General features: G+C 41.0%; 1 protein-coding gene across 1 annotated transcript in view; it reads left to right on the top strand.

The window, feature by feature from the left end:
• The first annotated feature begins 969 nt into the window (after positions 1-969).
• The window catches only part of LOC126051567 (centromere protein J-like), a 30,699-nt gene continuing 6,731 nt past the window's right edge, over positions 970-24,937 (top strand). The window contains 11 exon segments of the mRNA XM_049830962.1: positions 970-1,063; positions 2,278-2,322; positions 2,325-2,372; positions 4,039-4,177; positions 5,893-6,001; positions 6,894-8,304; positions 9,479-9,602; positions 13,010-13,175; positions 15,430-15,645; positions 17,384-17,530; positions 24,004-24,162. Of these exon segments, the coding sequence (XP_049686919.1) occupies positions 970-1,063; positions 2,278-2,322; positions 2,325-2,372; positions 4,039-4,177; positions 5,893-6,001; positions 6,894-8,304; positions 9,479-9,602; positions 13,010-13,175; positions 15,430-15,645; positions 17,384-17,530; positions 24,004-24,162 (2,658 nt within the window).

The following is a 24,937-nucleotide window of genomic DNA, read 5'->3' as shown; positions in this document are numbered from 1 at the left end:
TCACCGAACTACAAGTTGTCATTTTTAATGTCTCATGGTAACAAAGAAAGAAGAGGCTCTGCCTGCCTGCTAGCTGCGTGGTTAGAGCATCTGTCCAGAAGTAGCGAGTTGGGATTTCTTTTGCGTCCTGTGGAGTCAGACAGGATTTGAATCCACAGATCAGCCTTCTTCCAAAAAACGCCTTAGCTGGGAGGTGAGGCAATTTCAGTTGCAGGCACTCTCTATTCTTGTTGAAATCAGGTCACAGGACAGAAAGGAATCATGGTGCGTAGAAAGAAAATAAGAAGCGAGCCTAATTTTGTAACCTTAAAAAGGGGTTTGTCTCCTCGAAGTGGTGAGGCTGGCCTCTGGTCCCTGTGCAGAACTGTTTACATCTTTTCCACCTGGAAGTCTTCTAATCAAACGTGTAACCAGCCATCCAGAGGTAAAAGGAAAACCTTCCCCTCTTTTGCATTGAGGAGTGCCTCAGAGATACTTTGCGATACTGAACTTTTACCTGTTAAGAGTCTTAAGGAGTCCTAGGGGAAATGTGTGTCTTACATGGTCAGAAGCACTTTGTGAAGTCTCTTTAATTCAGCATCCTTGTAGCATACGATAATTTTGGCTATGACTGATGGTTGCAGCAAGCACATTTTACAATTTAAATAAAACAACAAAAGCAGAATTTGATTATTTCACTGTGCACATGCAAACCACTAAGCAACCTGAAAGCAACTTTGTTTTTGTGCAATACCAGTTTAGCAAGAGATTTCTAGTTTGGTGCAAAATAATTTGTCTTAAGCTTCTCTAAATTGTCTTCTCTGGGAATTATTTTTAGGCTTTTCTGTTTCTCCTGGGATACCTTCCCACCTAGTAGCCATGATGCCACCCCTTCCATGCTTTCCGGCTACTTTTATTCCTGTCCGGTTCCCATCAGAAAAGTCTTCCCAAGTTGAGAGCCTGGAGTGCTTACAGACTTCTCCCTTGGCAATGTGCTCTGCTTGGCAAAGCAGATCCCCGCTGTTTGTGCCAAACGAGAGCAGTTCAGAAATCTCAGGAGAACATGTGCAGCTTTCAGATCCAGGTGGGTAAAAAGCGCTGGAAATCTGGAGCTAAGGCTATTGTGCAAATCCTGTGAGTTTTTGTCCTTGCTAGTGATTGTTACTGATTTTACTGCAGGTTGGGGAAGGTGCTTTTTTTTTATGGTGGCTTGTTATAAAAGCTTTTAAAGTATCTTAAACTTGTTTTTTTTTAACTTTCTGAATCAGAATCATCCTGCCTCTCATACTGAGGGAGATTGAGCCTTGTAGATATAAATGGAGCAGAAAGTCATTGGAAAATTGGAAAAGCTAAGTTATATGAAGAAGGGAGCATGTTATATTTAGGAGGAGAAGCATAAAAAGTAGGAAGTGCATATAGCTTCCAAAGGTGAGAGAACATGTTTCTTTAGCTAAGAAGGTCTGCTCTTTGTCAGCAGTCTTGGTGTTCCTCACGTTGATACGGAATTCTGTCGTTTGATGGAAAAACAATGTGAGCTGCTCCTTGGTGTCTCCTCTTTGCCACACTTTGCCAGTCTTGTCTTCTGTGGGAAGATACCAAAGGGTGAGAAAGAAGAAAGAGCGATTTGCAAGAAATCAAAGGTTGATTTCAAAATGGAGAGAAGAGGAACAAAAAGTGGGAATGAAACTGCTTAAAGGGGAAGAGGATCTAAATCAGATCTGCATCCTGGATCCCTTTGAACTTCTATAGCAAGACCTGACTGTGATGCTGTGACACAGTCCCATAGTACAACTGAAACTTTAATTTCATATTCTTCAAGCTAGCTCAGGACCAGTACTCTCACTGAAAGAGTCTTATCTGCTTCTTGTGCCCGGCACTATTATTTTCATGCCGGGTTAACCTGACTCAGTTGCCCAGTGAAGTTCATCACAGCGCTTCAGAAATAATTCTGCCAGCACAAATGGGGAAGGGCAGAGCGGGGTGGATGAGGACAGCAAGAGCACATAAGGACAAGAGGGAGGTATGACTGCTTTTTCTGATAGCAGAGCTGAGTTAGAGCTGCTTCGTGTGTGTAAAACTAAGGCTTGAAGGTGCAGAGGCCTTAGTACATCAGGTTAACTCCTGAGTGTAAGCTGGTCGGTGCAGTCGCCTTTGAAATTTGCTTCAGCTGAATGTGTGCTTGAGGACTGAGCTGAACCGAGACTTTCCTGACAGTTGCGACATGTGGGTTTTGACTGCTGGAAACAGAAGCATGAGTGTACCAACAGCTTGTATAACACTTCACGTTCTTATTTAAAGGGATAAGCACTGAGCCATTGCTTCAGTGTACTGAGAGCCCCACAAAAAACTTTCCAGATGAGATGATCAAGAAGAGAATGGAAAAGAAAACAAAGGTGCATTACACAGCTGCTTGGACACACTTGTTCTTGCCTTGCACTGGGAAGTACTAGTTGAAAATTACAGTGCTGGGGCACGTCTCCTATTCCAGCATGCTGGAGAGAGCACAGCCCCACACAGGAGACTGTGGGGAGGGACACGTGGGTTCTGCATCCCTCGCTGCCACCAACCTGCTGTGTCACCTCTGCCTCCTCAGCCGTATTCTGGTGCAAGGCAGGTGAGAAAGTCGCAGCAACAGCACTGCTTGTTGCCGTTGGACTGGAGATTTTTGGTGTGTAGCTGGGAAAGGCTGAGGGAAAGATGTAAAGCTTTTGTATGCCTTTTGTTGGACCAGAAAGTCCTTTCAGTACATTGCAAAGGACATCAGTAGCGCTGGGTGCATTAATGTGATGAAGTGAGCTACATAGGTCCTGGATACAGCAACAGTGTTGTCCTGGTTTCAGCTGGGATAGAGTTAATTTTCTTCCTAGTAGCTGGTATAGTGCTGTGTTTTGGATTTAGTACCAGAAGAATGTTGATAACACACTGATGTTTTCAGTTGTTGCTAAGTAGTGTTTAGACTAAGTCAAGGATTTTTCAGCTTCTTATGCCTGGCCAGTGAGAAAGCTGGAGGGGCACAAGAAGTTGGGAGGGGACACAGCCAGGACAGCTGACCCAGACTGGCCAAAGGGGTATTTTATACTATGTCACGTCATGGCCAGTATATAAACTGGGGGGAGTTGGCCAGGAGGGGTAATCGCTGCTCAGGGACTGGCTGAGCATCAGTTGGCGGGTGGAGAGCAATTGCATTGTGCATCAATTGTTTCGTATATTCCAATTCTTTTATTATTACTATTGTCATTTTATTACTGTTATTATCATTATTAGTTTCTTCCATTCTGTTCTATTAAACTGTTCTTATCTCAACCTACGCGTTTTCCTTCCCCCCCCGCCCCCACCATCCCCAATTCTCTCCCCCATCCCACTGGGTGGGTGAGGAGTGAGTGAGTGGCTGTGTGGTGCTTAGTTGCTGACTGAGGTTAAACCACGACAAGTGTGTAGTATGAATGAGCCAGTAAAGGCTTTTTGCTCCAGTTGACAGGCTTAACTTGAGCTAAAAGAGCAAGTTTCCACTAGCTGACACTAGAAAAAAGATTAATTGAAGTGGAAGCCACCTTCTTGTAGTGAACATAGCCAGTAAGTTCAATAGGAGGAGGTACAAATTTGCACTTCTGTGAAATAGAATAGAAAATGCCCAGTTAGAAAGTCTCATGTGTACAAATACTGCTTGTTAAACTGTTTGATGAACTGGCTTGCAGGTCACATAATGACAGACACATGAGTAGTTCAGTACTCTTTAGCAAAGCATCTCCACTGCAATGTTCTGCAGTGAACACATTAACCAAGCATTGCAAATCTCTAAAGGCAAGGAGCACAAATCATACCATTTGCCCTTTCCTTATTTCCAGCAACTAGACTTGAGGATCAGGAGCCTCTTTTTTTCATGGGTTGCATCCTTCCACCTACTTCATTCAGTTGTATTCTATAAAGTGTTTTCAAAAATCAAAATCTTGCATATGTTGTTGAAAATATAAACATTTCTAATTTATTTTATGATGTTTATTTTTCATTTATTAATTCTATAAAGGCTTTGTTTTCATTGATCTTTTTTCTGCTGCTTAGATAACAATCAATTCAAAGAAAAGCATTTATCTGGAACTTTTTCTGCTGTCAAAGAAGAACAAAGAGAGCAAGTAAAGGAGATTTCTCCATCTCCCTTTGGCATGGAGGGAAAGGTGGAGACTGGAAACATAGAAGACAGGTGAGAAATTATCTTAATCAGTCAATCAAGCTACAAAAGCATGTTTTCCTTGCTTGTACACATACTATTTACAACACAAAGGCTCTTTCCTTTGCTTGAGAGTGGCAGGTGTGCATGGGCAGAGATTGGACAGGTCTAGGGTCTGACAGTTGATCTGCTTCTATATAATAGGATGCTGGTTTAGCCAATCTAAATTAACTGGTTTTGCAACTATGATCTTCGAGGGATAGAAGTAAGCAAAAGTTGGCAGGGGGAGACAACATCTTTTGTTATGCCATCATTTCTTCTGCAGTGGCCATCAGTCTGTGATGGCAGCATCTGTCTGAGTAGCTCATTCATTCTTATCCTTGCTCTGCCTCTTCAGCTGTGTCAAGACCAATTTTTATGTGCCTATACAGTGAACAAGTCGACGAAGTTATCGTTGTCAAAATTATCTGGAGAGAGCAGAAATGTAACTTTAACTTGGATCAGTTCTCTGATCTGCTTCATCACTGCATTGCAAAAGGAGCGGTACCAGCACACTGTGAGGTGCTCACGGCTGGGCAAGAATGGGTAGGTTGGCATTAGTGATGGAAGAAATGCTCGTAGAGTTGTTACCTTTCCTCAGCTGATGCAGATAGAAGCAGCAGCTTTTTGGCACACTGAGCCTTCCATCAAGTATAAAAGCGAAGGAGCAAACTTCTAGGCAAGTACGGACTGCGAGTGATGTCCTGTGTGTGTTTTCGTGCATTAACCGTGCGGGAATTGGGCAGAGAAGGAAGACAGGGACCTCCAGAGCAGAAAAGTGGGAAGAGGTGGCAGGACCATAAATACCTCTGGGCAAGCAGGCCTGTCCACGTATGCCTTTTTGGATCAGCAGTGAGCTTCTGAAGTCTGTCTCCCCATCACCTGCACTTGTTGTGCTTCGGTTCACCTTGTGGTCTTAGCATGAGCTGGATGAATCTAAAGCACAGAACGTACTCAAGCTCTTCGTGACATTTTTGCTATGGGACCAGGCTGTAGCTGGTTTGAAGTAAACTTCCCTGAAATGCATATTGTCTAATGTTGAGTCCTCAGCAACAACAGTTTTGTTCTACAAATCTAATAATGCTGTGCTAACAGACAGAGCCAGACTGACAAATGAAGATTATCCGTGGTACGGTGGTGTTAGGTGGAGGTGGGGTATAGGAAGAACAGTATTGTGCTGCATAACCAGTACCTCTCTTAAACTCCGGATTTTTTAATATTCAGTAGAAATTATTAGTAAGTGACTAAATTAAGACTCTAAGCACATTTCCAGTGAAATATGTTCATGTATGCTGCATTATGCTTCATTTTGAGTCAGCGTTCAATTTGTCCCTCCGCAACATTTTAGACATTATTTTTCTCCTCTGTCACTCTTCACCAGCTAATTCAAACCACTCTGTCAGAGAGATAGTGAGATCTTTGTGACTGTAACCAGCTCTTTTTGACTATTTTCTATTTTTAAGGAGAGACTGATACCAGCCAAAAAACGTTACTTGTTAAAAGCATAATTAATGTTTAGTCTGGAGAGAATGTTTGAAAGGGAGACTTAGATGTCACATAATAGTGAGCTTTTTACTAACATGCTTCACATTTTAAAAAAATTGCAGAGAACATTTCTGTTCTAAACTCAACGTCAGCTCCATGAGAATTACTGAAAGAAAACTAATTGGAGAACCTTACAAATAAGTACCTTCTTGTTCCTTGCCTAGGCCAATTACACCAGCAATTGGTATGAGACAGAAGACTTCTGAAGAATTTGCTGAAGAACAACTTAAAGTAGACAATCATTTCATAGAAAAGCAGCAGAAGGAGCAGCAGGTACTGTGCCATTGGTGCGTTCACTTTGTTTTTGACAAGTTCTCATGGGCTTGGGTATTGTGGGGGCTCTGTTTTGGCTCATTGCATGGCAGCACATTTTTCCACTGTTCTTTCATGTGATATTGGAAGATTTTTCCCCAAAGTAAAAAACCTGTATTAGTCAGTCACAATCATATTCCCCACTGTTTCCCACTGGATTCTTCCCTTTCCACATACTTTCTGGGTCATGGTTTGCACCTGAGTCTCAACACACTTAGCTAAATTAGACTTCAAGGTTGATTCTGTTAGTTTATATCATAATAAATGGTCCATGTAGTTTCTCATGTGCCTCTAATGTGAGAATGGGGGCATTTCCAAATACATTTTTTGTACAAGGGCCAAGTACAGTAATACTGTTCTGTTTTTTGCCTTATGGGCAGTTTGAGATGACTTTATGTCTGACACCTCTAGGTGTCAGACTCAGCATTTTGTTAGGCTTGTTGACTTGGAAAATGCACATTTTACCACTCAGGAATTTTCTCTATGTCTCCCTGGCAAGATAACATCTCAAACTGATGCATTTATATCTTTCTGTGTCACATTGTAGAAAGCACTCAAACTTCCTTTAAAACCAAAGGAAGAACTTTTCTCATCTTCTATCATATGAACACTTAGCACCATCCTAACCACCTGACTCTACTAATGAATTAATGGAGGCATGACATAGTGACTGCTTCTAAAAGTTCTCATATCATCCCTGTAGTCTCTAGGCTGTTACTTATGTACTCAGTTACCCATAGCCAGTGTCTTTAAGACTTCTGGTGTCTCAGCTTTTTCAATTATCATAAATATCTTTCTTTCTGCAAAATGATTCTCAGACTGTGATCGTTGGTATTTTTGGTGTTTTTTTTAGAGCAAGGCAAAAGTAACACCTCGAAAAGCTTTTCTGAAACAAAAAGAAGGTATGGCAGGGCTCAAAAAAAATAAACAGAAGCCTTTAAAAGAAGACAGAAAGCATTCCAGAAGAGCTGGTTTGGACTGCGCGGGTCAATTCTCCCAGCCTTGCCAAGTGGATGCAGGCATCCCGCATCCAGGGGAAACCTCTCAGTTCAATCTGCAGCTCAGTAGCTCCATGCAGATAGGTACACATGAAAAAAAAGCAGACTGTGCTTTAGCTGAGTGGAAGACAGAGGCTCAGACTGACTGTGAAGCAAAAGTAGTTCAGCAAAGTGCAGGAGAAAAAGAAGTGATTGGGAGAGATGAAGATGCAAAGGAAAATCCTGTTGACTCACCACAGAGAAGGTGGCCTGAAATCCTGCTACCATGTCCTGAAACAGTAACAGAAATGAACCTACAAGTAGGTGAAGAAAGGGAAACTCATCATACGGATTCTCTAGGGCGGGCAGGCAGAACCGATGGAAGACCTGTGGAGGGTATCCTGCAAAAGGACCTAGGTAGGGTGGATCAGCCTCTGAAGGGTCATCTCACAGCGGGAGCAAAAAGTCCCTCGGAGGTCCTGCAGAAGCATTCTCCCCTTCAGGATTTAGAAACAGATCGCATCAGGGAGGCGGAGTGGGGTGCAGGCGCAGGTGAGAAGTGGGTTCAGGTATGCCCACAGGAACTTGTTTTGGGGAGCCAGAGCCCAGAAAGCAAAAGACAAATCCATACTGGTTTTAAGATGGTCAATGGTAAGATAGTAAAAATTACACGTAGCTCACCCGAGGCTGTGGAGGAGGCAAGCTCACCCTCAGCCTTGCAGCAGGAGTGGCAAGGGAAGGGGGCAGCTGCCTCGATGTGGCATGTTCCGTCTTCGTCCTGTGAGTCAAGCTGCTTATCCTCCAACAGTGATGAAAACTCCACATCTCACCATGCTCAGTGTCCCTCCTCGCATCGGCCTCAGGGAGCAGATCATACTGACGGACATTTGGATCTCTCTGACGGTGATTATGCTAGTGATGAGCCCAGTGGGACTGAAAAAATGTCTGTTAAAAAGTACAGCCCATCACCCCCAAAGAAACAAGATATTCAAGCGATCTCAAGACAACAAGGTCTCTCCTGCAGCACAAGCAGCAGTGATTCCAGTACTGGGGCTGTCAGGCTGAAAGGGAGCAAGGCTCTCTCTTCTCTTCAGCATTCCCTGTTTCATCTCACAAGATCAAAAAGGAGAGAGCATGAGCCTGAATCAAAGCATGAGAATAGGGCCAGGGATGTTAAAAGCCTACATCTGCCATCCTCAACAGTGGCTGGTGAGATTCCTGCTTTCAAGATTAAAGAAACCCCTGCAGTGGAGGAACCACATAGAAAACCGTTTACAGACACATTGGGTAAGAGCTACTGGAGTTTTGATTTACATTTATTTTTCCATAGGGGGAAAAAAATTTCTCTTGGATTTATGACTCATTCTGCCTGTGCTCCCTAGGTTTCTGCCCACCTCTGTCAGTTTTTCTCAGTCCTAAACTGGAAAAAAAAGAGAAGAGGGGAGAGATGTATCTGCAAGCCCCTTGTTATGCTTGGCTCTCCATCGCCACTAGCCTTTTTTCCTAAGTCTGTTGCTTGAGGAGCGCTATCAGGTGCAGACTTTTGACCCCATGAGGTGGGTGAGAGGTTCAGTGAGTCCCTGGAGTCAGAGCTAGAGTTCCCTGTAGCTTAGGTATGTTCCTCCCACTGACCCTTTGAGAGTGAGATGTTCACATTTTCTATTTACCCTCCTCAGAGATAACGTGACTTTAAAAAAGGTGGGAAAAATAATTTCTCAAATTTGCGTGTTTTGTTCCTAAGACAAAGAGAGCCTCACATCAGTGGAAAATGATGGTTTCCTAAGCACACCTTCACTCAGTTTCTCCTGAATGTGGTCCCAGTTCTTTCGTCAACCAATCTTTCTAGCCTTTTGGCCCAGTGATTTTACTTCTGGCAATGAAATCACATATCCTACTTGAGCAGGATTTAGTCCTTTTTATTAAGCTGGTTCTTGACTTTTCTCCTCACCTAGTTTCCACTGGAGGACTTCCCCCACATTGACTCCTCATCCTAAATCCATTGGCTATCTCATGTAGGATCAGTCAAAATCAGTTGTCCTGCCTGCAATAATCTCTGGGGCAGAAATATTCACTTCTGGTGGCTCTCAATGGCTCTGTCACAACTTGCTAAGCACACTCTACTCCATGTAGGGCTGCTGTTAAAAAAGGGTTCCTGAGCCGTCTTTGAAAAGTTACAGCCGAAATGAGGTTGAACTATCATGTGGCATTCACATTCCTGAAAAAGAATTCAGCTACTGACACCAATATATTCCCAAATCTGTTTCATTTGTCATAATTTGTAGGGCTTGGATTGCACCACTAAGAACTATGCTGGGAATGGAATACTTGCATAATTAACCAAAGATACATTTATTCTTATTGATAGATTAAGCAATAAAGCTTACTGCACTTATGCAGTCTGCGGTTTTAAATATGTAGAGAGGGTTCATAAATATTCAGAAAATTCTGTGTGCTAACATAGATGTCTTTTTAGAAGAAACCCAGAACATCCTTACCAGAGGATTAGAGACTGGCATATATCACAGAGGAACCCCTTCATTGACTGGGGTGAAAGAAGAACAAGAGAAAGCAATGCTTTTTCACAGGTAAATCTGTATACACCAGAAATTGATTTGTGTGTGCAGTGAGGCAAATATTTCCCTTAGGATTGTTAAAATCAGGCTGCTAAATTATTACTTATTAGCTAGCTTCTTTTCGAAGGCATCTGAGTTGTCTCAGAACAGAAACACTTATTTAGCTGTCTAGATTAAAAGTAAAGTGCCTAACTGAAGGGAGCCGACTCTGAAAGCACTGCTGCAGTTTGGGTCTTAAAGCTGAGTAATGCCAAATGCTTTTTATAAGTTGCTGAACATCTTCAGATTACACTGAAATCAGTAAGAACTCAGGATAATTTGTTTTATGGGATCAAGTCTCTGATGGAGTAAAGGATAAACTTCTCATATCACATTCACATTAGGGTAGCCCATATTTCTGAAGTTAACAAAAAGTGCATAGCATATGTCAATGCCAACAGCTTTGTTATTTCAGGAATACCTATCTTCAGACTAGACTGAGGATACAGCTGGTACCGTATAAAAGAAGAACTTGAAAATGCAAGAGAGTTGGTTTTGTAAATTGTAATTATTAAATGCTGAAAATTGGTTTGGTTTGGTTTTACATCTTCGTAGAAGAAAAATAATTCCTTACCACAAAATCCCCGCAAGAAATAAGTTTTGAAATTATGGAGTTTGGAATGGAAGTACCTTCATAACTGTAACTAATTACAGGTTATCCAAATGCCTCTAATAAAAATTGAGCATGCTTACAATCAAATTAAACATGTATTTTTAATGTGATGAAATCTGTTAGAAATTATTAGGTACCATCTACTGTAAACACAGGAGAGATCCTTTTCCTCTTTGCATTTCAAGCCTAGTTCTTAACTAGTGCCAAATTAGCCTAATTTATTGATTTGGCTTTTTATTTTAATACATAATGCAAAGTAAGAAATTATCTTTCACATCTGCTTGTCCGTTCCTCTTGATTTCAAAGACCATGGGATTAGTGCCAACGGATATTTCTGAAATACATTTATCAGTTTGTATAATTTCCTCCTATAGCTGTCTTTCAGCAAAATACTTCCAATGCCTTAAAAATAGATGGTTTCATTAAAGATCCTTCTTGTTTGTGATCTTTCAAACATATTGAAAGATGATCTCTGGCTGATTGTGATAGGTGTTCCAGATGTGAATATTTGTGGGAGTTCATAAAACTACTGATGGAATTAGGTGCTGCTTTTACTTTTACTGGTGTCAGTTTGGGCTGTGGCGTGATGTACTGGTACAGAATTACTGCAGTGCTGCACTCTGGCAGCACGGCATTCTCTGCCTGCTGACAGTGCTGCCTCACAGATGACATGGCTTTCATTTTTTCATAATAGTGCAGGTTTTTAAGAGAGCTTTCTGTGGATTTATTCATGACAGTAGCCGTAGTAGTCCCTAGCATTTTCATACAGATGTTTATCCAAAAATGCCTCCCTAGTATAATGTGTATGTCCTTTCACTCACTTTTTCCAATTTATGAGCTAAAACTAATTGTGAAAGGCAGCTTATCCTCCTTGGCTGTGTTGCCCCTGTGCTGATTTATGCAATCCGAGAATCTGCTTTGTACTTTTAAACCAGTAACCCTATTAGGAACACAAAGTGGCCACCACATCGGTAGCACTTCACTTCTGCCACGTTGACAACTTGTGCTCACTGGAAGCAACGATAATCCTTCTGAGAACAGCACGACGTGCCTGGACCTGCCCCGTCTCTCCGTTCTTTCGTTTCCAAGCACTTTGTTTTCAGACCTTTGCAGGCACAAATAACATAGGCAAGAGGGCGAAAACCGTTGGGATGTAGGGTGTTGTGTGTATCTATCTGGTGCCCAACGGAGGCTGGACAGTGCTCAAGGCAGCAGCCTGTGGCTTCACCTTTGCAGCGCTGAGGTAGTTGCTGCTGGCTCTTGGTATCAGTCAGAGAATTCAATGATTGTTATTTCCCTGTTCCTTCAACGAGGACAGCTTGTTTGCCATTTTTAATACATAATTTCCTTATGGAATTGAATCTCCACTCTTTCTGGACCAACAGCAGCAGCCAACATGTTGGGTTTTCTTTTTCCCATCTGCATTTCGCTAAAAGACTTTTTCTTGGAGAAAAGTCTTGTGCTTCATGTATGTACCGATGTAACCCTTGTGCAATTCTGAAGAGGTTGGTATCAGCTGAGACGCTGGAAGGAATAGCTACCTGGATTCTATTTTACAGGGTGCAAGAAACTGAAGACAGTACTGTTCAGCCTTCAGTGGAAGATGTTATATATAAGTCTTGCATCTTGGTTTTGTTCTAGTACATTGTATTTCAGGGCACCTATTCTGGATATGGAGCAGTGGTAGGCTGGACAAAATCATGCAGGGGCTGTATTTGCTAATTTAAATGTATTAATGTGAGGAGAATTAATACTTCTATTGACTATAGCTGAGACCTTTTTCAGTGTGCCTTTAACCAGAATATTAAACAGGCTTATTTAGTACAGAAAACAACCAAAAAATAAAAATTAGGTAATGAATTGTAAAGAGCAGCAGGATATGGGGAGTTTGTTTACCTCTTAGTTTCTTTGAGAACTTTCATATTTTGCTGCTGAACTGCTAAACTCCATTACTGAGAGGAAAACATGAGGTCACGGCTGCCTCCTGTAGCTCGTGTTGCTTTTCGAGAAATAGTGGTGGCCAGATGGTGGCTGTAGGTCATGAAGTAAGCTGAAGCAGGAAGCTAACAAATAATTTAAGATCATATTAAGAATAGACTAAGCAGCTGGATCATAGTCATACAAATATATTCCGTCTGAGGATATGTAAAGATTTATACTCTTCCCCTTTTGCAGAGTTTTTAAGTGCACTTCCAGGCCACTCATGCCTTGAGACATTGAGTTCAAAGGCAAAAATCTCTTCTGGGTGCTGAGCTCTCACGTTTAACTCCTGCAGTATATTTACCTATGGAAAGTAAAGTACTTTATCCCCTTTCATTCAGGTCCATGGCTGTTCTCATTTGTAGTAATGACTGGGCTGCTGGAAACACAGCTCAGTCCCCAGCCCTGCGTGATGAAGTGCTTCATAGGTGCAATGCCAGGGAACAAGCCGTGCCTTCTGCAGGTCTGCCTTAATTTAGCTATCTCTCTGAACAGAAAATGTGTTTAAAAGCCTCTAAGTTCATGGTCATTACGTTGTCAGAAAATTTCAATGAGAACTGTTTCCATCTGCTCAATAGAATAAATTTTGCAACTGAACGCATGCATGAGTGTTCCCAGTGAAGGAGGACCTCAATTTTGACAAGTGCTGATAAATTGTTGACACTCCCAGCAGTATCAGCATATATGGGACATGCCCAAGCCCTCCAAAAGTCATGCCCAAAGAAGGCACATCTAAAGACAGTCTTTCATTATAGTCTTTCATACTCTTTGTTTACCTTCTGAACAGAACACGAACGGACCAGCTCAAGACTGTCAGGAGCCAGGAGCTGACTCACCCTTTGGAATACAATAGAGACCAAATTCACCCACTGCAGGAAATAAAAATTGCCCACAGCAAGTTCAAAGGAACAGCTAGAGTCACTGGAGAAAATGTGAATTCAGAAGAAATACAAGTAAGCTGTCTTCTGTAGAATAAACATGCAGCTCTCATCAATTAATATCCTTCCATGCAGGCATCTTATGGTAGTACCTGAATCCTTCCATTTGCCACAGATGGCCAATTATTCATGTTACTTCTTGAGGACAGTTGTGTGTACAGTGAAGATTGTTTCCTTAATAGGACGTTGCTTTGATTTGTGTTTTAAATGTACATCCGGCTTTCTTTATATAAGAAAAAAATTAATTTGTGCCTTCTGTTTCTTAAGGAAGGTTGGGAGGTTCCAATGTTCCTTATACTTGTACTGATTTGCCCAGATCTGAGCTGGCTCTTGAAAAATTTCCAACTCCTGCCATAGTGGGCTTTACATCATTTTGATACAAAGAGCTGTTGTGCCAGTGGCACAGAGTTATTGGCCAACATTCTCTATTCTCATCCCTGAGCTGGAATGAGAATAATTGTTGATTATTTTCTTTAAACTGTCTTGACCTTTGGCTTTGAGGTATTTTGATGATACCTAGCTGTGTATCTAACAACCTAACCTGCCTAATAACTTCCCTGAGTAATTTATTGTGGTTTCTTCTAAGTTCCTTTAGGGGATACTAGCTGTTTGAATCCTCTATTTTAACCTCCTTAGTGATAAAGTAATCTCTGAATATCTATGGCTATTATCCCTATTAAAAACAGCTAGACATAATATGACTTTAGGTCATTTTCTAGAAGAGTCACTGATAAAGAGAAGAAAAAAATGATGAGCCATGTGAGACAGTGATAAAGGAGACAGGGGCAGCTAAAAGCTGTATTTTTATAGGATAAAAGAATAGGCAATGCTAATGCTCAGAAATGTCTGGAACAATGTTCTGCTGCAAAAGGATATCTAAACCACGCTGATATATTTGACAGCAAACTGACAATTTCAATGATTTTCTTGACCAGAAAAGTTTCAGAACAAATAAAACTGGCAAGATAGCCCTTTGTTCAAACTTTCTATGCTTTCTTTAATTTTTGTTTTTACATTTTTGAAATGCATATTTTTGTACCATGCATATAGTGAATGTTTTCTCAGCTCGTGTTCCATATTTCTTTAGGGGTAAGAATTACAACAGGAGATAATTAACTCAGTGAGGTTATTTTAGTATTTTGAATAAAAATATTTTGAATGTCCTCTCTGCACAATATTTTGAAACATGAGCTTTCTTTCCACCTGGGATTTAAAAAAAATTGGTAGAATTTCTGCCAGGGAGTAATTGTGTTTCCTGACTAGGTCTAGCCCTAGAGATGAGTTTTGATAGAGTTGTTTTAATCTTTTGTTCCCACCTGAAAACATAATGAGTACAGGTTCAAAAATTTTATTTTCCACAAAACAATTACAAAACACTTTCTGAGTCACTTATCTGTGTGATTCCCAAGCTCGGAAGTCTGCTTCTTCTTGAAAACAGCTGATGGATGTGCCAAATTCTGACCAGGCAGCTCACAGCAAAGAAAGGACGGTGATTAGGACACAAGTAGGCAGATAAGCAAGTGAAGTGGAAGTGGGAAAGGGGTGCATGTGGTGCTTGGTTGACTACAGAGCAAACTGCACATTTCTAGCTTAACTCCACAATATTCCATTTGCAGTATCCAGCATGAGTGCTCTGAAGGAAGAGGAGTCAGTGTTGGCATCAGCACAGATGAGGGAAGGAGAAGGAAGTAGGGAAGAATAACGGAGATGCATGTATATGGAAAAAGCCTCTCCAAAATGCAATGAATTTCATGACTTTCATTTTCCTGAACTCCGTTGAAAATTATTTGCAATAATTTGCAATCTCCTGCTGTTTGTAAGGACCACTTAACGATTCACGTGCCCTTGTCACTAAATGAAGATCTGATGAACTGACATTTTTGCCATTAAAATATACCTTGTATTCTTGCCTTTTTTGGAAAACATTCACATTTAATTGTGTGTGTTTCCATGATTATTTGCATTTCCTGATTTTCCTTCACACAGCAAGGACTTCTCTCCACTCACTTTGTAACAATTGGTTTGTTTTAAACATAGGAGTTTGCAGAGTAGTGGTTGTTTTTTGGTTTTTGTTTGTTTGTTTGTTTGTTTTTAAGAAATCAGTTAAAATGTGTTCTTTTTATATTGCAGTCCTTTATATTGAAGACCTTTATAATGTAGACCTTTAAGCAGAACAAAAGTCTCCATGCTTCCTTCTGGATGTATAAGGTGGGCATGCCTAGTCCAGAGCAGGCAATGACATGGCACACTTTTTTTTTTCTACTGGTAGATATTAAAACAGCAGATTGCTGGACTGCAGGAGGAGTTCAAGAGAAATGAGTCCTGCTGGCATGCTGCATACAGCAAGCTGAGAGACCAAGTTGAGATGCTGACCAGGCAGAACATGGAGCTTCGAGATGAGCTCAGAGTTTCAGAACATCAGAGATGGAAAGCAGAAAAAACGCCAGAAGCTGTGAATATCATGGACAGAAAATCAGAGACCCCGGTACTGGAAGATACTATCTGTTTAATACTGTCTGAAAAATTCAATAGTTTTTCTTTGGAGCTGGCATATGTGAATACTGTTTCTCCATTCCTGCCATGTTTAGCCTGAAGGGGGGGGAAATCAGCTCTGTAGTAGTTAGAAGATACTCTTTGTGTGGTCCTCTTCCACTTAGCCTTGCTTGCCCATGAGGTGGGCACCACTACGAAGTGATTCAGCCAACCTATCTTAGACACTTATATCAGGGCAGATGTCTCCCTCCGCTAACTAAGGAGAGAGTCTAGATAAATAATTTACATTCAGTACCTCAGTTAGACAACTAAAGTCTCCTGAAATTAATTCTACTCTTTATGTGTACAATGCCATTCACCTTTTTAAAAAAAGAGCTCTCCAGCCAGGTGCAGGCTGGTTTCTGGCGATAGATACAGTGCAACCTTTTATTAAAACGCATTCAGTTCTTCTTTGGTGCTGTAAACTTTCTGGGAAGAAAACAGTCAGTGGCCTGCCTTACAAAGGCACGAGCTGGACTCCTGAAAGGGAGTTACACCAAGGTGGAGCAGGAAGGACAATCAGGGTGGAAAATATAGCTGGCTAGTGTAAATGTCTCTGGTGATCTCCTGAAATCAAAGTGGTTTAATCATAGCTTTACAGATTCTCTCGTCATTTCTCATTCAGGATCTCATTTGTTTAATATACTTGTAGGGTTACGTGTTACCTTACTATATAACTGAGTAACTGCATTTAAGGGAGTTAAATGAAGGGAGAAGAACGTTGTTACCCACTTCTTACACAGGAGACAACAAGTCTTGGTGAAATTAAATGGTTCACACTAGAATTCAAAAGACAGAAGTCTGGCTTGAGTGGGTCATTTCATCTCCCTGTGTGTTCAAGAGAGAAAAATATGTGCCTTTAAAGAGGGATCAACTTCATCCTATGTGCATCAAGGCAACTACAATGAATAATTATCTTCTAGATAGTGCAGTCTGGTGAGTTGAGTCCTACTCTTCCACAGAGTGGCTGAACCTAGGAGGAAATAAAATCAAGCCATTTACTCCTAGGTATTTCCCTAATTTGAAAATCTGATTTCTGGTAATGTTTCTTTAAAAGATGTTAGAACCACCAATTAACCTGTCCTTTGCTTTATGGAGTGAGGAAGTTTTGGCCTCTCTTTTTATTCGATTTTAATGTACTTGTTAATGAGATTTTTCACCTAACACTATTAAGTTCCAATGAAAATGTCATTTCAAGTTACATTTCACTTTATTTTTAATTTTCCCAAACCTACCTGATTACATGACTCATCCTTTTATAGATTGTGAAGGTCAGTAAAAAAAGATTATAGTCACATGTACAGAATGGAAAAATATAAAAATTCCAATAAAAGCTAGGGTAAGAAAAAGCTAATTGACTTCTGTTGTAGGCCAGATTTCTGTATTATTTCTACTGCTTTGGGACATTTGGTGATGTACAACTACTGCTCAAGCCACTCAAGATTTTTGTAGTGTGAGAGTAATATTAGGGTGCTGTATATAAAGCTGCTAGGATGCCATATACAAAGTTCGTTGTGTCTGATACTGGCGAGTTTCAGTCCCTAGAAGAACAAGATGTGGAATTTCACTCATTGTGTTTAAATATCATAATTTTCATTGCAACAGAAAACCAGATGGCTTTGAGGGTTGTTTGATAATGCTAGCTGTGACTTGAACTTAAAACCGTATATTCATAACAAATTTTCCATTAGGTTGCAGAAGCTATTCTGCAAGAGACAGCACCTTCATCCGAACAAGAAGAAAGATCACAGAGAGATAATCACAAGAGCCACAGCATCTCTCATGTGGGGCCAAAGACATCTTTGCAAAAACACTTCTTCAGAGACGTGAATAGCAAAGTATGCGTTCCTATTGCCAGTCGTCACTTTTCCACAGTTTCAAATATTTATTTAAGAGAATGTTCTTTGGAATCAAAATTTGTGCAGATGAAAGTGTCTGTATAAGCGTGGTCATGCTTTCTTGCGGTGGGCTTGTGCTGTCATTCAGCATAACTTTGCTTGTAGTTTTTCTTCTGATTTTGCAGTAGCAGGAGACAAAACTTTTTTCCTGCTCTAGACTTAACTGAATTGCCTGTTGTTGGCAGCTTTGCTCTGAATTCATTGTACCACAGATTGGTTTTACAGGGAACCACCATACCTTGCCACAGCAAACCATAAATCCAGTATTTTGCCATTTGAGGATTTACTTGCCAATAAGCACTAGTGGCCTTCTGCCTGATAAAGTCAGTGGGAAAATCACTTAGCTTTTTACAAGTTGTGACAAGTGAACTTGGTACGTCAAGTGAGATGCTGGTTTCTGACTGGTGTCTCTATGACTGCTCCTCCACAGCCAGCTTACCACATTTCTTACGCATCTCACTGATTAGAAGATATAGATATCTAAATATCTTGTCATGCTTTTCTTTCTCTTGGCTTTGTATTTCTTACTTATTATGAACATCTTGATTATTACAAGTGCCTTTTCTTCCTTTTGCTCACATTTAGCTGAAATCTGTGCTTTGTTCAAGTGAACAGTCTCTGTAATTCCCCCGAGCTACTAGAAACTAATCTCCCGATTCCACTGGCTAAAGCAAAATTTAGCTCAGATTAGCCAACACACCGCTCTCTCTGCCTGTTTAGGGACTGAAATCAAATGTAAAACATGTCAGATGAGGAAGGAGGCAACTATTCCACTCTAGTGAACATGACAGTCTGTGTCTTGAAAGTCACTAGACAGTGGCTTTAGTGAATCCTGCATGGTGCCAGGTATGAAAAGAGAGAATGATAAGAACAACTCTAAACTGAATATGCTTAAAAGAGCACAATTAGTCCTGTGTGAAATAGTAGCTTCAAAGATATTATGTTCCTGCCTTCAAGACTGGCTGTATTTCTAAGCAATATATGTTGTTAATAATTCAGAAGGTGGAGGGTTTACCTGCAGGAAATTGTTTTATTTGTTCTATAGTGATGCCGGATCTCCCCAGTCCCTTCTCCAGCTGGGATCTCTCTATTCCTCTGTGCTGTGGGGGACAGAATTACTAGCCAGACAAGTAATGTGCAATATACCATCTGCAGTTAAAGTTGCCAGCAAAGTCAAAAAGCTATCTTTGGTAGCTTACCCTGGAAATTTTCAAGGTATGAAAGAGTTTGTTTCATCTGAACATCTCAAGCACTCTTGCAAAATGAGTTAAAAGCATTTATTCTACATAGAGACTCCCTAAGATCCACTGATTTCATTTTCCTCTTGTGGCACACAGCCATGTGCAAAAAAAATTGTGGCTTCAGCAACAGTTCTGAGGAGGGGGAAGTTCAGGACGGCAGACTTTTGGACTCACTGTTATCTGAGCTTTCACCATCCAGCCAGCATTGGATCCAATCCAACTGGAATCCAGCACAAGCCTGAGCTAGACTGGTGGGCATAGTGCCCAGATGTCCTGAGTGAACTCTGAAATATTTGACAGAGACACATGTTCTTTATCTGATCTGATGGCAGAAGAAGGCTTTGCAGTGAATAGAGTGGCTGCCAATTATTTGAATGTAGAATTGAAGGCTCAGGTAAATGGAACTTTAAACAGAAGCCCAAAATCTGTGTCATAGTGATAGATCTAAACACAGTGACTCCCTTGTATTTCCTTTGTATTTGAGCTCTTCTGCTAGCAGGTGGACGCTTTCCCTCAAAGACTCTGTGGATCTGGACAATTCTAAATTTTGGGTACAGATAAAACACTCATGCTGTTTCTGTCCGGAATTGATAAACTGTGCATGGGAACACATCAAAGTGAATGGGATAACCCTGAGCAACAGAAGCAGAGATGCATGCCACAGGGACATGTGTATACCTGTATAATGTATTTAAGTTAAAGCTAGCAAGGACTGGTGAGTTTCATCAGCTGTAATCCGGAAGGCAAAACAACACTTGACGTCTGACTTCTTTCTGTTAAAGCTAATAGAATTTGAGGATATGTACAAAAACAATTGGGGATCAAGTCTGAATAATGATCAATACAGGTGAAAGAGACAGATTTTTGGAAGACATGATTTTATGAAAAAAAACAACAAAAACATATCTGAGAGATGTTCTACATCTCTGAAAAAGACATATTCTGCTTGCCTGTAATACTTTTAATGATGATTTCTGTTTGTACTGTAGCATGACCTAGCTGGTCTGAGGAATTGGCCACTTCAAGCTGTGCTTTCGTGACACAAGATAAATGTCCATTTTAAGTGCTGATCATCAGTGATTCTTTCAGAATATGGCTTGAAAGATGTACAGATTAGCCAAAATGGTTAATATTTATTGATTATTAACATTTATTAATATGAATTCTCTCCAAACAAGCTGAATTCTGAATGCATCACATTATACATTTAGCAGGAATGAGTTGCCAGTTTCCTGCCAGACATGCAAGTATGGATAGATGTTAGTGATTTCTGTAAGAAAAGATAATTTCATTTGCATGGGGGGGGGAGTTCTACTGAAAAGTATAGGGATAACATTTCCTAATGTTTTTTTTTGTTGGAAAAGTTTCAGCCAAGATCAAATGTGCTTACTTCCAATCTTCTTAGATGGATTTTGCTGTCTAAACTTGCAAGGGATTTTGATGACCTTTGACCATGTTATTTCTTTGTGAATGTTCTTTCTGACCATTTACTAACTTTAAAGCGGGGAAGTGTGAGTTCTGGCAGTATGTAGACAGACTTTTGTAGCATTTGATTTTTAACTGCTTTATCCATGAGTATTTGTTGCTTTTTCTCAGCTTTTTGATCTGTTAGTAGGAATGCAAACTCTACATGACACAAACTGTGATGTTTGAAGGTTATAAGGCATCCTTACTTATGCGGATTGACAAATGAGAGATTTCCAGGACAAACTGATTTGTATCAGAATGATGAACTGTAGGTATTAACATCCAGGAGGAAAAGGCTCGTCAGAAAATTTAAAGGATTACTGTTGAGCATGAGGATCAAGGAGACCATCACATTTTTAAGGTTTCTCTGGTCTAGGTGGGCCCTAAATAACAACACCTCCTCCTGGTCTCCACTGCCTGCCTGATAGCATAGATCTATAGGACTGGAGCAACCTCAAGAGGTCACCTAGTCCCTCCTTTTGCCAAGAGCAGGATCAGTGTCACTGATGGATATTTAATCTGTGCTTTGCTAGCTCCCATGAGAAAGATCCCAAATGAGCTGGCATCTTCTGCTGCCTACCTGTTGTTTTAGTTACGAAATTTTACTTCTAAAATCCATCTCTTTTGTTGTCACCGGCTAATCAGCTGATTAATTTTTATTCTGTTTTCAATGGAGATGGGAAACAATTGATCTACCTTGTGCATGCTGGGAGGCCGCTTCTTCCTCTGGCCCTACAACCCCTTTGTATGAAGGGTCTGCATTTACTGGCAATCCACGTGTTTCTGATGAAGAAAAGTAAAAAGATTTATTGAGATAATTTGATGACTTTGTTTATGAAAGGAATGGAGTTGAGTGGATCTTTATCGAGTACCCCATCATGTGTGATTAACCCAAATACTTAGTACTTGAGTCTCTTAAAAAATATAGAGCTAAATTGCCGTGGTTGCCTGGGTTACAGTGATTGCTATGATTTATGAAAGGATCTCTTAGAATGACATCCATCTGTATGAAAACAGAGACCACACGTAATTCACTAAGCCTGCCTTGATTCCTTTGACATTATTACTTTAAAAATAGGTATGCTAGTGCATAATTTAAAAATGTGTAATCTATGTGATGCATAAAAAAATTAAATCAGCAGCTTTTACAATGGCATGTGTGGCAAGCTGGAGTACCTTTACTAACACTGTTCTGCGTGGAGGGTCCCTCAACCGAATTGGTTCTTTAGACACTTTGTGAACAAAACTCACCATATTCATGGAAACACCTCTTCTTTCTCTCTGGCTTCGTCTTGCTCCTTCAATTTGCAGTCCAATACATCCTACTTCAGGAGCTCATTAGTTCATTAAGTTAAAAAGAATGAGCACGTGCCTCTTCTCATCATATTTTTAAGGCCTATACAGGTCTCTATCCCTTGGCTACAGCATCACCCATTGCATTGCATCAGTAAATGTTGACATCCGAACATCCTTTTCAAAGGTGACTTTTGGAGAGCTCATGAGGCCTCCTTTTCTAAAATAGGCTTTCTAGGCAGCTCTGTGTTAAAACTCTTGCCATAAAGTATTTTCTATTTACAAGTCTTACGTAGGTGGTTCTTTAAAAGCTTGAATTGCAATGTTCTTTCTATAATACACCACAGCAGAAGAAATGCTGCCACATGTTAGTGTCTGGCTGAAGCTGATGAATATTTTAGCTGCTGTGTCCCTGTTGATACTTCCTGATGATGGTGAGCTAGCTGGCTCAAAACTAACCAGGCAGAAAAAAGTTCATTTTTTTTGCCTGATTCTACAGTCTAAGCCAGGTCAATCCACCCCTGTGGTTGCTGTTGCCATGTAAAGGAGGGGCTGGAACATGTGCCTGGGGACAGAGGAAGAGGAGTGGGACTCCAGCAATCTGGGCTGAGATTGGCTTGAGTGCTGTGAAACTGCATCAATGGCTTTTCAAGTTCCCTTAAATCACTTGGTGGCTTAGGAGCTCTTTCCTTCCACCAGTCTGCAATTTCTGAGATAATATCTCTTCATCAAAAATAGTTTTAAAGGTCTTTAGTTCTATACCACTTGTCTCAAGCTGAAGTCCCAGGCATATTTTGACATTTTGCCTACTCACTTGTATTTGAAATCATGATTATATTTGGAGAACCCAGGCATATTCACAGAATCTGCCTGCAGAAAACATCTCCAAATTTAAAATAGAAATCATATTCCTTTAACAATGAATTCTGTTAATTTCTATACCTTTTAGCATCCTTGTCTGAAAGAGCCAATCAGTTGCCTATGTCCTGTTCAGAACCATTTTATGCTTGGAGGAAAAGATTTAGCCTTTTAAATTCTACAACTTCTGGTGTTGCAATAGGATTTCTTTCTTGGCTCCTTCATTGTAAGAACATCCATTAAATTACAATGCCATTTATAAATATAAATAAGAGAACACCATCCACAACAACAACAGATCCCCTAAATTTCATTGATCAAATGGAGAAAATTTTACAGCTGTCAAAAAATGGCCATAGTGACTGTTGTCAGAGAAGGAATTGTGCAGCCTTCCCGTGTTTGTGTTTTGCTAGTCCCATGTCCCTTAAGCAATAGTTCATGGACTTGGGCAAAAGAAGCTGGTGGCAAATATATTCTTTCCAAGGACTGCTTACACTCATCTTCCCAAGCAGCCATTCTCCAGTGTGCAAGACGTTTCAAAATCAGAGTACCTAGTACCATTTCCATGGGTTTTTTGAATGTTTCTTTGTTTCTGACCATCATGTGCTCACTCCCAGTCATTCACCAGCTCAATGCATTAGAGATTCTTCTGCTATCAGTTTTGGCAGACACAGACATCATCCCTTGCCCAAACACAGACATCATCGCTTGCCATTTCTGGGATGACTTCAGCAATGTGGGCAGTGAGACTATGCCTTTGTCTCATACTGCCAGGCGTTTCTACGTTAGGTTTAGTACCTTCAAAGTTTTGACTAGGCAAGAGTGCAGCCTCAATTTTCCTTTCATACCAATGTAATGTTTTCTTTGCAGTTGCCAACCCCTGGCAGTCACTTTGTAAAACCCATATATCTCATGGTGGTCATGCAGGAATGTTGTATGTTTCCTCTGTGCTCTGATCTAAGGTCTCCAAGAAAAATTAGGGAAGTGCTTTTGAGTAACTGTGATCTTTCCAGTCTAAATATCTGCTATAGTTTGTTTGAAACTGTTCACATCTCATTTCCCTTCCTTCTGTGGCTCACATCTGCCTTAGGGTTCTACAAGGCTTGTGTCAGCCTTGACTAAAGGAAAGGTATGAAGGCAAAATGTAAAAGGGGTGAACGTCTGGCAAGTGAAAATGAACTGTCATGCAATATATTTTACTGGGGTCAGCTCAGTGGTGGTATCCCAGAGAGGGATATCTTTCCTGCTCTTGGCAGGTTGGGATTGAAGGATGAGAGCCTGAGAGCAGCTGTTGCCCTTGCACTATATGCCTTGGATTACCCTTGACTTGCATCATTGTCCAAATAGACAGAAATGTGGGAAGCAAAATAAGACCCCAGATAGAGAATTATGTATAAAATGTGTGTGTGTCACCCCGTGTGTATGCCCACATACACAAATAAACATTTTCCTAAAAGTTTTAAACACTTAATGATGCACCTATTCTAGAAGGATTTTTAATGCTATTTGAAGGTATTTATATCAACTTAATACAAATGTATTGAAACCTTTTAGGCAATAGGAAGCTCTGTGCAAAGGGCTGATCCTTTGAGATCAGTGACAAAGGAACATCAAGAAAAAAACCCGTCTAACTGCTCCCTTGGCAGAAGCAGAACACCGACTGGCAGGAGAACACCTCACCAAGGAAGACTGACACCTTTTGAACCAGAAAAAGTAAGTCAGTATCAAGGTCTATTTAGACTGCCTTTGTTTTCTTCTTACAATATTGTTCAGAAGCTGGATCGGGATCCTGATCCCCACATAGCTGCTGCTTGGTCTTCTTTCCCTGGTACTGCAGTTTTTTTGCCAGAAATTATCTTACAGACTGGTCGTACATTGAGCTATTTGGGCACCTGCAGGCTAGAGCGTGGGTGAATGCTCTGAAACTGCCCATCTTGCCCTCAGAAAAAATTCAGAGGTGATCACATGCACCAAGCATCGGAGCATTGCATGGGCCAGCGGTTCCCTGGGGCCAGGGGCTGGGAGCACCAGGGAATCCCCATGGAGTCCAGCAGGGCAGGACCCGTCCCATAGCCCCAGCCAGGGAGGAAGGCAAGCTGGGCATGGAAGACAGGGTCAGGCCAGAATCCCAATCTTCAAAGCCCATAGTGATGAGACAGGTCTGGGTCAGGAAGCCAGCCCATGGGGCAGGGTTGGGATTTGGATCAATGAGGTGGATGGTCAGGCACGGGCATGGCTGCGAATGGACCAAGAGCGAGAGCTGCTGAAATGCTGCTCCCAAGAGAAGGGACGGGGTGGGGGGCGAGGGGGTGGCCGTGTCTGAGGTTTCTTCCAGCTCTTCCACCCACGTCTCTTTCTCCACAACAGTCTGAACCAAGATTAGACACCTGTACCATACGAGCGCACAGACAGCTAAACTTGTAGGAAGGGGAATTGCACTCTGGCCATGCCGCTGATAGCTCCCACGTTACAGTAAAGCATAACGGTA

The sequence above is a fragment of the Accipiter gentilis genome, chromosome 28, assembly GCF_929443795.1.
Source record: "Accipiter gentilis chromosome 28, bAccGen1.1, whole genome shotgun sequence".
Classification (NCBI taxonomy): domain Eukaryota; kingdom Metazoa; phylum Chordata; class Aves; order Accipitriformes; family Accipitridae; genus Astur; species Astur gentilis.
Note: the sequence above shows the minus strand (reverse complement) of the source record. Positions and strands in the feature narration are given on the sequence as shown.